The 13678-nt window shown below is 44.3% G+C and overlaps 1 protein-coding gene across 1 annotated transcript in view; it reads left to right on the forward strand.

Annotated features, from left to right (window-relative positions):
* ttc7a (tetratricopeptide repeat domain 7A) overlaps positions 1 to 13678 on the forward strand; it is a 77033-nt gene that overhangs the window by 1249 nt on the left and 62106 nt on the right. Inside the window, exons 2-5 of the mRNA XM_034122642.1 lie at positions 7240 to 7403; positions 8265 to 8433; positions 12092 to 12222; positions 13395 to 13519. Coding sequence (XP_033978533.1) covers positions 7240 to 7403; positions 8265 to 8433; positions 12092 to 12222; positions 13395 to 13519 — 589 coding nt within the window. The remainder of the gene's footprint in view (positions 1 to 7239; positions 7404 to 8264; positions 8434 to 12091; positions 12223 to 13394; positions 13520 to 13678) is intronic.

Here is a 13678-nt window from a genome sequence, read left to right on the forward strand (position 1 = left end):
CCCACAGTATTGAATGTATGTAAGTCGCTTTGGATAAAAGTGTCTAACAAGTGACATGTAATGTAATGTAATGTAATAGTTGGTTACTGGAGCTAAAGTTCACTTTGAACATTTGATTCAACAAAAGTAATAACAAGTTGCTGACATCTGTCCTACTTTGTGATTCCAGGGGTCAGACAGGAGTTGTTGAGAATAAAACGTCTCTACCTGGAAGTTTACAGTACACACAATCATAGAGAGTGTGCATGATAGAAGGTATTGCATGACCCTCAGCATTGTAAACCCCCCCTTACACAGGATAGACCTAGTACTAATGGCTGTATCCTGTACAAGATTTTCCACTATTCACTATCTTTACCCTTGAAATGATTCCACACTGTACATGTGCTCAAATAAATGCAAACACACTTATCATTGTGTGCCTCATAAAGCATTACTTTGCTAAGTCGCTAATGCACCTGCCTCCACCTTTCGTCTCAGCAGAGTAAATATGGGTTCAGGCAACTTGATGACAAGTCTGCTGGTATTGTGCCCACAGCAGTTTTTCCCTGCCTGCACATGCACTGAAGTGTTAAAATCAACGTGGTATTACTGTGTAAGTGCATGGTTCACATTTGCTGATCTGACAATGAGTGTGCATGGAAGTCATGGTGCATCCGGAGGGGTAGTTCTATTTCGTCCCTACTGACCACCAGAGGCGGTGCTTTAGCACTGGATATGTCCATCGCACGCATGCGCAGCTTGAGTACCAATAACAACAAAGTCACCTGTGACCCACGTGACACCGGCTATATCTGCCGGTGTCGTCAGAGGATCTGTTCCTTTCATCTTCATAGGCCTGTGCCCACTCCCAGCAGGCCCAGGGGCCCCTCTAGCAGCCGCAATCAGCCACCAGCTTACAGTGGTGGTCTGCGGAGGTCCCAGCGGCCCACTCAACTGCCTCCCGGTGGCTTTCGTGCCCCCGGTCGCCGGCCTTCTAGGCAGCCTCGTGCCTCAGAGCCTTACCGGCGCCCCCCGAAGTCTCGGGGCCGGTCGTCGGCTGCTTTTCCCAGCAGCAGCTCAGTTACTGGGCTGCCTGTACTTCCGACCCTTGGGTGGTTCCACCTTAACCCAGGGGTACGAACTGCAGTTCCGGCCCCTAGCCTTCCGCCGGGTCAAAATGACAGTTGTCAGCGATCCGGCGAAGGCCTTAGCTCTAGCCCAAGAGTTGTCTGTCCTCTTGGCCAAGGGCGCAATCGAGCCAGTAGACCCTCTGCTCAGCCCGGGGGGGGTTCTACTCGGCGTACTTTCTCGTGAGCAAGAAAGTCTGCGGATTTCGTCTGATCTTGGACCTCAGAGGAATCAACAGATTCCTGAAGGTGCTGCCATTCCATATGCTGACCACATGCACATGCACAGGGGGAGTGCACAGGGGGGAGTGGTTCCCAACCGTGGACTTGAGGGATGCCTACTTCCACGTGCCGGTTGCATCTCACCCAGGGTCGGTGTCATGGGGGGTCATTCGCGGGCCATGCCCCCCCAAATGAGTCACTGTGCCCCCCCCCAACGCAGGGCGGGCAAGCCTTGCCACTTGCCGTTTTTTGTTTTTTTAATCATATAAGTGAAAACGTTTCCACTAAAAGTTTTTTGTGTGAAATAAATCAGAAATAAAGAATGCAAATATAAAACACAGCCTGAGGTGTGCTCACTGCTGCTCTCTGATTGGTGTGTTGCTTGACCAATGACCCCCGACCTTTGTTTTGTTATCATTATGTGGCTGTGTGTTTAGATGAAAGCCCAGTGGCGATCTGTTCATCTGTTATACTGATTATACAGTAAAGCCAGCGAAAATAATATGATATACAGTACAAGTACTTCTGGGTCTCTGTGTTTCATTCAAGCTCGGCTCTGGGTGTGTGTAGCAGGAGCGCATTTTGTGTGAGTGCGCGAGTGGTAACGTGGAATGTTGTTGTTAGCATCTGGTTAGCTAGCTATGCTAACGGCTATAAAGAGCTGTTTCTACACCAAGGTGGAGGAGAGTCCTCTCCTGTCAGACTGAGAGGATCTTATAACGTCAGCTCAGTGAGGTAAAGGACTCTCTCAGTGTTTAGATAGTTAACTTTAGTGTAATCTCAGTGGGTCTCAAACAGTTTGGTCACCATTTATGTAAACAAGTAATTGCGAGGAACACGGACACCTTTATATGATCATTATAGTTATTAAAAAATAAGAGAATAAATGAAAAACATGTATGAAATACTATAGGACAGTAACACAAGAATACAATTTAAAAGGGGAGTGATTAGTAAAATATCCATAAAGAAAAAGTAAATCTGTTTACAGTTCTGTTTCATATGGGTGTTGAGAGATGTAGGCTATCCATAGATCTCTTAATTTTTGCTTTCAAAGTGCACCAGATTGATGCATTTAACTTCAATATTTAAAAAAAAATCTTCCCGGGGAAGCATGCCCCCAGACCCTCCTAGAGGAGGTTAGGTCCACCCCCCACCTAAAACATGTTCACATGGATAGGATACTAAATACATTTGCACACTTGTTATATGGTGGCCTACTGTATGTCCATATGTTTCTGTTTTGGTGGCCGTGCCACAACCGTGCATGTATGCACAAGTCATAGGTGCGCTATAAAATAGCACTACACCCCTGCAATGTGTGGGAAAGACAATAGACTTTACAGCATGTTTTTTTAAATTGAAGTTGCGTTGGTGTTTGTGTGTTGGTTGTTGACGCCCATTCGATTTGTTCTAGAGCCGACCCTGATCTCACCACCGGAAGTTCTTGAGGTTTGCCTTTCAGGGCCGACACTATCAGTTCCGGGTGCTACCCTTTGGTCTCTCCCTCTCTCCAAGGGTGTTCGCCAGGGTCGTGACGGCAGCTCTCGCACCCCTGCAGGCGCAAGGCGTGAAGGTCCTGCCGTATTTAGATGATTGTATAATCGTCTAAAGGGCAACACCTGAGAGTCCCACCTCAGGCATGTATCGCTCACGGAGAGTGCATGCAACTCCCCAACTCGCTTCCCTGAGGTTATGGCAAGCAGAAATGCTGCCTTCGTGGACAGCCACTTAAGCCCCACCTGGGCCAGGGGCTCGAAGGGAGGAGATGATTGGGCATCCAGCAGCAGGGGCAGGTCCCGAGCCGGAGCCCTCGGGGTGCTAGGGGGACGCTGCCGTAAAGACCCTCTCAGGTAGAAGGACACCGACCTGTGGCACCCCACCGTGGCGCCGTCGACCCGAACATGTCGGGCAGAAATAGCAGCCACCTAAACTCTCAAAGTGGAGTGAGAACGTCCACTATCTAGAAGGGACTGCAGTCAACAGTGGGCATGTTGTCCGAAGGAACAAGCACATGCTTGCCCCCCAGTTGGGGTAAAAAGTGCGTGAGTGCAAGCTGCACAGCCCGAAGCTCTAGCACGTTGACATGGCGTGCACCCTCCTGGGCAGACCACTGACCCTGAACAGTCCTGCCCTGCCACACTGCACCCCACACTGAGAGACATGCATCTGCAGTGACAGTCTCCCGGTGGGATGGGATGGCGCTCCTGGGCACGCCCATCAAAAGATAGGCCCTGTCCCTCCAGCGGGACAGAGAGTGGAGGCACCGCTGAGACACCCTGACTCTTCTGTGCCTGTGCCACTTGGCGTCCAAGTGAAGGCTGTTCAGCCACATTTGCATGGGGCGCAGCGACAGCCAGTAGCGTGGCGTGGGGAAAAATGTAGGGGAAGCCCATTTTTTTGGGTTGGGGGGGGGGCGTGGTCAATAACGTAACCAGATGAGTGATTACAGCGCCCGGTATCATTTTACACACATTTGTATCACACAGATGCAGGACTTGCACACGCCTGTTATCTAACCGACAGGTCCGCACGCACTCTCCAGCCGAAACTCTCTCGTCTTATTAATTTAAGCATTTTCTTATTAATTTATGCAGACACACCCCCCCCCCCCAAATGCAATACCAGCCGCTCAATGCGCAGTGCAGATTCGGTAATGAATAAAAAAGAAGGATTCATTCACAAAGTAAATCAGGAGACCTTTAAAGTTTTACGTTCACATCAAAGTATCAGTAGGCGTGTATCAAACACATGAATTCAAAAACAATTATGTACAGAAACATTTGCATGCGATAGTCCACCTTCTCTTCCCTTCCCTTTCTAACACACGGCAAGTGCAGCAACAGTCCTCGTCTCTGTAATTAGCTCAGTCCGTAGTCCAAAAGTAACTAAAAAATATAAACAATCTCATCTATTCAGGTGATCAGGCCCTATATGGAATAAATAATGCTTCATTTGCTTGATAATTTCAAACGGCGGTGATGACAGTTACAGTAGGCTCTGAAGGGAAGCCAGAGGCGGCTGGCTTCCCTTGGCATGGCCCTGACCAATCACAGGTTGGCAGGGGCATCACGTCCTCATCTGATTGGTCAATCCCTCAATTTTTTTTCACCAAGGGAAGCCCGATTCAGCTGGCCTCCTCTCGCAACAGTGAATGCAATCTACTGTTTCACCATAACATCTAGAGGGGCGCTGTTTGTTTCACTCTTTGTAAAATACTCAATGAGAGTGGGGGAGAGACGGGCCGGCAGCAACACACAGCAAAGGAGAATTATCGAAAACAAAACAAAGTGTTTTTATTTATTTATTTAAATTATAACTACAATCCGAAAAAACAGGGGAAGCCTGGCTTCCCTTGGCCTCCGGGAGAAAACGCCACTGGCGACAGCAGGCCTAAGGGCAAACTGAAGGGCAACCATGGCAACCATGCATGCTCATGAAGTCTTCTTCGCTGCTTTTGGTGTATTTTGTGGCGGAAGTACAGCGCCACTTACAGGCCCGGCATATGTACTACAGCGTCTCCAGCGGGTCGAGCGGTCTCATGGGGACGGACACGTTTCTGGTGCCGATTGCGTGTGGACGGAAGCCTTTTTTTATATCGAATTCGGTTCGTTTTCGTTACCTTCTCCGTGTGGCTAGGGTCTTAGACTAAGTTAACTATCTAAACACTCAGAGAGTCCTTAACCTCACCAGAGGCCTGTACTACGGAGCTGGATTTTCGCTTAGCCGGCTAACTTCAGGGAAATCTCGGGCTTTCCGGTCCAACGACGCTGGTTTTCTTTTTAGCAGGCTAGATTTCCATGGTAACTTATGCTGAGCGGCAAACCTGCTCCGGAGCAGGTTAGGTGGCAGGCTAAGAGATCAACTCAGTGAAAGTACCGCCTGCTGACCAATCAGAGCTCCGTGTGCGGAGTTTAAAGCTATCAATTCATATTACAGGATAGAGGAAATACAGAAAAACTGCCGTTGCAGGAAAGACGGCCGGCCAAAATCAACTGACTGTGTGAACGTGAAAATTAATAGAATATCCCCTCCCATCTTCAGAGCAATCTGACTATTATAATATTAGCGTTAAGAAAGCTTACTTAAATATCTGCCACGACATAAGTAACCGGATCAGAGTAACATTAAGTACAGTCCGCGGCACTGTGAGTGCAGACGTCGATGTGTGTCGATATGTCCCATTATCATTCATATCATAATGTATCATATATTTCCTTATTTGAGTCAGCTTCTTGAGCCGTATCTGGCCGTGCAACACTCACAGTGTCACATACTGTATGCAGAAGTATTATTTTAAGCAACACATTAAGTTGATGAAACACTCGAGTCAAATTCTCCTAATTAAAGTCAGATCCACTCGTGTCTTGGACGGGGCAGTGATTTCATAAACCTGTTAATGTACGCATTCAAACACTTTTTCTTTTACCAGCTGTATTCACCTTGCAGGTGCAGCTATGTGGCTTTTATCCTGGATAAAGTGTTTAAGTCATGGATGTTTAAAGTTTAACTTCTTCATATTTGACTAATATTAAAGTTCACTTTTCATTCAGGAAGTATGACGCTGCGCTGTCAGTACGCTTGTCCGTGTTTGAGATTGGTCGAATGCTCCAAATACCACCCCTTTCATGTGAACGCGCACCTAACTAGATAGGACACGGCTGGCTTGAGCGATCCACTTGATAACCAGCGTCGTAGTACAGTTTAGCCAGAGCGCGTATGTTTTGGATTGGGCCAACCGGCTAACTCAAACATATCCAGGTTAGGTTGAACCAGCTTCGTAGTACAGGCCTCTGAGCTGTAGTTATCCCGAGCTTGAATGACACACAAAGACCAATCAAGGGCTTTGATTTATGATCTGTATGACAGTGGTCATGTCGGCAGGCCACATCATATAGACAGCCAGTCACCCTGTGTGAGGCAGACCCACATTTGTGCAGCGTTGCATTCACAATACATTACAAAAAATCTAAAAATCCTCAGGCCAGCAGGCCACTTAACAGGCCAGGCCATCGGGAAACCCCCCGGTCCTCCCGATGGCCTGTCCAGAAAAAACCAAAGTGGGTCGCGAAATATACTTGGGCGGCCGTTAATATACCTGGGCGACCCGCCCAAGTAAAGTCTATGTGTGGGAAACCCTGAGCTAACTGTGTCTGTCTGCTACACCCTTAACCAATCACAAAATGATTAATGGAAACAGACTCAAAGATAAAAGAATGATTTATGTTTCTAAGTTCAATAATATTCTCGTGTTGAAACAGTGATGTAACCTCATCATAACCTCATGGTTACTTATTGCAACACTGACTCCTTCCAAACTTTTGGCTTGTGTGAAATCATGAATAGCTCTTGCTACAGTTAAGGGCTGAGACACATCCTGCTGTTTATCCCTCACCTCGCTTCACTGATAGCTTTAGCCTTGGCTGTGCTGATAAACCGAACTGGCAAATATGTCAAGTATATCAGGACATAAACACTGTGCACAGCGTTGGCGACAGAACACACACACACAGAATGAAAAAGGTAAACAGGAAGGCTTCAATCGAGTGTGTGTAAACGAAACCTGAGGTTTACTGGACTTTGGAGGCCCAGTCACAACAAAACAAAGTTCGTTTACTTTACGAGTAAAGTTTAACATCTCAGTGTAGGTGGACGTTAAGTACTTATCCTCATATCATATGATAACAACGTTAGGAAAGTAAGAGGGAAATGGAAACTCTAGCTTCTAAATAGACTTCAGACAGGTTTGAGCTCCTCTCCCTGGTGGGAATTGCTGTTTTTAATGCACTGAATTTTTTTCTTTTGCTACAGAAACACATGACCTGTGGCCGTGAGCTCACCCTACTCAAACAAACCTTTAGAGGTTTTTTTAATCTTTGACTTTGACCTTTTCTATCCCTCAAACTAGATGACTATGGGTTGCTGCTGATGGCCGAGGCGCTGCTGGAGGAGAGCCTGCAGGAAAACATGGACCTATTACGGAGCTCCACACCTTTGATCGACAAGACCCAGCCCAGACTGTGCCGGGCCAAAGGCCACCTCAACTCTGTCCTCAGCCGAGGCCATCTCACAGTCAGTGAAATCTGGGTTCCTTCTGATCATCCTAGTTGTAGATTCCTTTCTGCCTTTTCAAAGCTTTATTTGGAAGCCCATCGCAAACATCTTTTAAGTATGTCTAAAAGTATTGCAAAAATATTAATTACTCAAAAAAATTGACTCACTATCACAAAAATTGACTAAATATCTCAATATAATGATTCAGTTTCTGAAAATATGATCAAACGTTTGCAGAAAAATGACTAACGGCCCGTCCACACAGCGGCGTGCGTTGAAGCTTCAACGCTTCTGCCCATTCACTTTGAATGGGGTGACGTCACGTTTCGCCGAACTGCATTGTGCGAGCGAAGCATAGCTTCAAAAGCGTTGAGCAATGTTCAACTTTTGAAGCTTCGACGGAAGCGTCAGCCAATCGAATCATATGCCAGTACAAGCTCTAGCCAATCAAACCGCGTGCTTGTGTGTCCGGGGCGGGAGATTCATGTGATTGGTTGTTGGTCGAGTTTCAGCCCCCCCCGCCGGCAAGCTTCATCGCACGCTGCTGTGTGGACGGGCCGTAAGACTGAAAATAAGATAGCAAAATAATGATTTAACATCTCAAAAATAGTAGTATAATCATGTATCTCAAAATAATTAATAACTTATCTGAAATGATGACATAATGTATATAACAAAGTTATTATTTTTTGAGGAACTAAATTATAATAAAACTAATGTTTTACTGGCACAAATAGGCTTCCAAAGCTTCAAGTCTTTTTTTCTTTATAGAATCCAAAAAACCACACAAAACACAAGCTTTTTTTAACAAATGTCTTCCTTTGTGTCAATCAGCAAACCTCTTGTCATACAGTATATATATTTCATCTTGTCCTCCAGCCCAGGTACTTGAACGAGGCTCTGCTGATGATGGCCAAAGTGCACTTTGTGCAGGGTCGCTACCGGGACGCCCAGGGAATGTGTGCCAGGGTGGGACTGGACGAGCTAACGCGGGATGAGCAGCCGACCTACCATCTCCGCCTGCTGGCCGAGGCTTTTGTCATGAAAGGTACCTGAAACTAGGGGTGCATACCGGTTCCCGGTATTACCGAAATACCGGTTACTGGTGGCTACGGTATACCGTACATTTTTTATAAAAGTGAGGCATAATATCCTTAAACTTGTGCCCAAACCGTCGGAATTACGATGTCAATTTCGCAGTGAAACTCCGCAACCAAGTCACTTTTGAAAATCTAAAGTGTGGCTGCATATGACTGCCAGTCTGAATGGTGGGGTCTGTAACCACTGCCAGTCTGAATGGTGGGGTCTGTAACCACTGCAAGAAGTTTATTTCTGGGAAAGGTGGCAACACATCCAATCTCCAACCAATGCTGTCTCGTATGGCAACCAAGTACCTTTGTGTTCAGGGAAGCAGCGTGCCAAGCGAGAGAGTGTTCAGTTTAGCAGGTGATACCCTACGCTGTGAAAGGGCCCGTTTGGATCCAGAGAGAGCAGATATGCTCATCTTCTTGAAGATGAATGCACAAAACTGAACTGTGATGGGATTTGTTTTCTTTCATCAGGCAAATGTTGATTTCAAGGATGCTATTTGTTTTATGTGCAATGCCGAGATCTCATGATCCTTTATGTGTTCTCTGGTCAGTGGAATCTCAGGTTGAATATTGATTATCCTGGTGCTATTTTATTTTTCCATTGACAAGATGTACTATTCCCGCCTGATGGTTGTTATAAATGATATTGCAGAATCAGTTTTCTTCATAGATAACGTGTTTTTCATTGTTTGTTCAGTACTAAAAGGTCCAAGTCCCACAATTGAATTTAATATTCATTTGATATGTTAACTATATAATAAAGCGCTTCATGGGAGTAATTGCGGGATGATAAAATGTTTCCCTTATGCAACATGAAAGTATCACGATATGTATCGGTTGAGTATCGGTATCGTTCAGTGGTATCGGTATCGGTATCGGTATCGTAAAAAAGTCAACGATATGCATCCATACCTGAAACCGCTGGCAAATCATAGGGACATTTCAAACACTTTTTCCATCATTACAATTGCAAATAACTGCTGAAATTGGCACATGGCCACATGTCTTGACGATTTTGTCAAGACTGAAAAGCCCCCTACATACATTTCCTTGATGATCCCATTCCTAATCACAGCCCTAACATCACAATGACCTTGTATGGGGTTTGGAAGTGAAGTGGAAGGGAGAGTCGGGGGCTGAAGAAATCCAATCTGTGGAAATGAATGTAACACGGCTGGAAAACATCAGCTTGATTTGACAGATAGTTATATGTCAGTAACCCCTGCAAACAGCTTGTGGAGGACACTGATGAGGTGAAAGGAGAAATGGGAAAAGATTGTACACAAAGATGACCTTTGTGTTTCCTCTCGAGTTGCCTTTCCTGATGCCACTTCATGTACAATAACACCTCAGTTATAACATCTATAATGGGATGGACTCAGAGTAAAGTCACAGGGAACAGATTAAGTGTGATTTCTATACAGATGCTGTTTTAAAAATCAGATGATTGTGAGTCATATGTCGAGGAAGCATTTACTATTACTCACAGTCACTCACTTACTTAAGCTGTCGTAGTAGTTTCATTGTAACACATTCTTCTCTGGGTCACTCCACTCCAGTTAGATACAATCTTAAGTATGTTGTCTATTTTGACACATTGAATAGCAGCATTGTCAAAGGTCATCGGTCACATCCACACAACATTACATAGCGTGTTGTCCCTGAGCTCTGGATAATCTTGTTACGCTCATAATCATCATGTCATTACACTCCCTGTTTCCTATAATGGGACATGACCTCATGCTCTTGAAACAGGAGAATTTCATTACATTAACTGTTAGATTTTCATTTCCTTTTGATTGTTTTGAAACCCACTGCATGATATTTCAGCGGATCGTGTTCATGTTACTAGAGAAAACAGATCGGATCCGTTGGGGATTGCATAGCTTCTTCCCATGTTCTTTTGTGTACATATTAATGTGGGAATGAAGTCCGAAGTGAATATTTGGATGATGATGTCTTGTCTGTCGGCAGCTGCCTGCTTATTTGATTAGGCCTGGCGTCTGGCCTGAGGCTGCTGTCCGTCACAGGCATCGGTCTAGCAAAGTTCCTGCTCGCTCTGTTTATTTGTACCAATAAGTCCACTAACGGACATCAGACCGGCATCTGGAACAGGAGCACCAGGCTCACATCTTCCACTGTATTGGTGCATCAGCACTGCATCTATCTGTAAACACAATATGCAAATAAAATAGGGAAAAAACATTAAAGAAATTAAGATTGAAGTTCGGTTTGGATGAAAACATCTATTAGGATTTGGATCTCAGAATGATTCTAAATGAAACTTGTGTAAAAAAAGATTGTTATTGAATATTTCGGGTTTCTAATCATCTTTACCTTTCTAAAGAAGTTGAATAATGTGTACGAGTGAGTAACAATGCACATCCTGGCTGCCAACAGTGTGAGAAGTATGTATATAATAATATAGAACAATATTATTTTATCATGTGAACTGCACCCGTCTTGTCTATAAGAAGCCCGTAAACAAAGTTGAGGATTAAGTGTTTAATAGTGAATGCACAACGATAAATATCATCAACTGATTTTTCAAAACAAGTTAAAAAAAAGTCACAGCTCAAATGCAAAAAACAAACTCCCTCCTTTTTTCTTGCAGCAACAAAGAAATTACATTTGACCATTTATCTTCTGTGCTGTATGATACATAAGAAAATATGTATATTTTCTCAACATTTATCGAGTTTGAAACAAAAGTATGTTCAGTACTTTTTGTCAATTTCTAATTTTAAATCATGTCATCTTTTAAAAAAATGTTAAAGGTGGGGTAGGTAATTCACTTCAGAAACACTTTGTGTTATATTCCATGGAATGCTCTTAACATCCCGATAGCAATGAATACATTAAATGCTTTGACAATAAATACATACAAAAATGTCATCTGTGGAAGCCGTAGTACTGTAAAAAGCACGACCAATCATCTGAGCCGGCCCGGCTAAAATAACTGGATGGCCTACCTGCCTGTCAGCCTTCCATCTGTGCACAAACTTATCTCGTGCCCTCATTGGTCATGTGCGGGTTCGTGTGTGTTGGAGGAGGGGCTCTGTAAGGAAGTCTGAAGGAAGGGGCAGATTTTCTCCGGTTGTGTACTTTCAAATTCTAGTGCACTCGAGCTGGTTTCTCCATTCTTGAAATGTGTCCGTATTTTCTAATTCATCTGTAATACATGCTTTAAAGAATTTTGAAAAATGTGTTCTATCTTACCAAATATTGATAATTATAATCAGGTTTACCCTTGAGTACAATTGATCAATGATGTGTAATATTTATCTGGAGATGTACATTTTTATTTTCAAAATCTGACAGTCGTTCCTATTATTAAATTGGATATTTTCAGAAAAGGCACCTGATTAATCCTTTTACTTTTAATCACACAAGACACACATTTAAATGTCCTACTAATTATGAACTGACAATTGTAGTTTTTGTGGGATAAAGTATATTGTACACATGATTGACTGTATCTTGTGTGTTCACTGCAGTATAACCCGCTAACGTAGCCAGCACGATAAGTAAACCCTTCTTTTGAAGCAGTTTGTTGTTGAATGGTAAGTGCAGGTCTGATGGTGTGATGTCCCGTTGTGTCTCCTTGTCTCTCAGGTCTGTCTCTGGACCATCAGACGGTCTCCGCAGTGTCTCGTGTCCGCCTGTCAGAGAGGGAGGAGGAGAGTCTGTGCTGTTACCTGAGGGCGTGTGACGCTGCTCTGTCTTACCTGCAGGAGCTCGATAAGGTGGATCTTTAGACGTGTGCAGTGTGCTTTCATGTGTGTGTTGGGTTACGCAGTCCCTTTATGGAGAAGTATCAGGGGAAAGCTTAAGGCGGAAGATCTGTTTTTATTTAGCATTTAGATAATAAAATGAAAATGTTAAGAATGGAGTCAGACTTCAAGTTTTGTACATACCAAAAAACTTTTTAGAGGGAGAAAAAAAAAAGTTGTACATTGAGGATAACGACAAAATGGTAAAAATAATGTTGAGATGTTAAAAAATCCAGTCGAAATATCAAGAATTTAAAATTCAAATGTTATTCTTTAAATGCAAAATCAAAAATAAATCTTCATCCTCTGATTTTCTTCTCTTATAGTAGCTAAATACTTAACCATTTAAGCAGTGCTTGTACTTGGTATTAAAGGTCCCATGTCATGGCCATTTCTACTGATCATAACTCCATTGTTGAGGTATACTAAAATAGATTTATATTGTGCAATGTTCCAAAATCACATTGGTTTCTCATACAGCATCTCTGTATAGTATGTGTATTCACTCTCTGTCCTACACGGCTTGTTGGAGCTCCTGCCCCCCCCCCCTCTCTGTGAGCCCAGTGGCCGTCTGTGAGACAGCGAGACACAGCGAAACCCAGCCCGAAACCAGCCCGAGCACACATACACACCCGCAGCCTGGCTGGGAGTTTGTGTGTGTGCTCATACACCGACTCACAGCCTCGCCGCGTCCCGCCGTCTCAGGGAGGAGAAATCGGCGGAGCTGCAGCTGAGAAAAGATTGAGTGTGTGTGTGTGTGAGGAAGTCCGCGGATTGGTCCATTTGGACCAATCCACGGACTTAACGTAACGGCTCCGCGGACGTAACGTAACGGCTCCACGGATTGGTCCATTTGGGTATGGGCACATCACTGTACCCAGGAAGAAAACAATGGAAAAAGAGAAATCCCCAACGAGGCGTTCTGGGGCAGCATAGACAGGTCTTTTCTGTGTTAGAGTTTTACTCGCTACAGGGTGTACTTTGAGGGTTTGTGACTCTGCAGACCGTTTACATGCAGAAAAACCTTCATAACGCACAAGGGGACGGGTAATAACCAGAAAAGCATGACATGGGACCGTTAAAATTTTTTTGGACTTACATAATATATATATGGTGAAATAATGAAATGTTTATGATATTTTCAGACAATATCAACGCCCCACAGTAAGACAGCCAAATCCAGTACGCTCCCTCAACCTGTGGAAATGGACCTGGGCTACTTCCTGCAGGCGTCCTTACAGAGCGCGTACCTCTGTCTGCTGCAGAGGGGGTGAGTCTAACAACACTACGCCAACATTTCATGATTCCATGTTAGAAGAATACAAATTACATGCAGTCTAAGATATGAATTGTTCTTTCATTTAAAAGAAGGCAGCCCCAAAAACTGAAGTCTTCAGCCTGGATTTAAAAGCTGTGAGAGTTGCAGCGG

Source organism: Trematomus bernacchii, unplaced genomic scaffold, assembly GCF_902827165.1.
Source record: "Trematomus bernacchii unplaced genomic scaffold, fTreBer1.1, whole genome shotgun sequence".
NCBI classification, from domain to species: domain Eukaryota; kingdom Metazoa; phylum Chordata; class Actinopteri; order Perciformes; family Nototheniidae; genus Trematomus; species Trematomus bernacchii.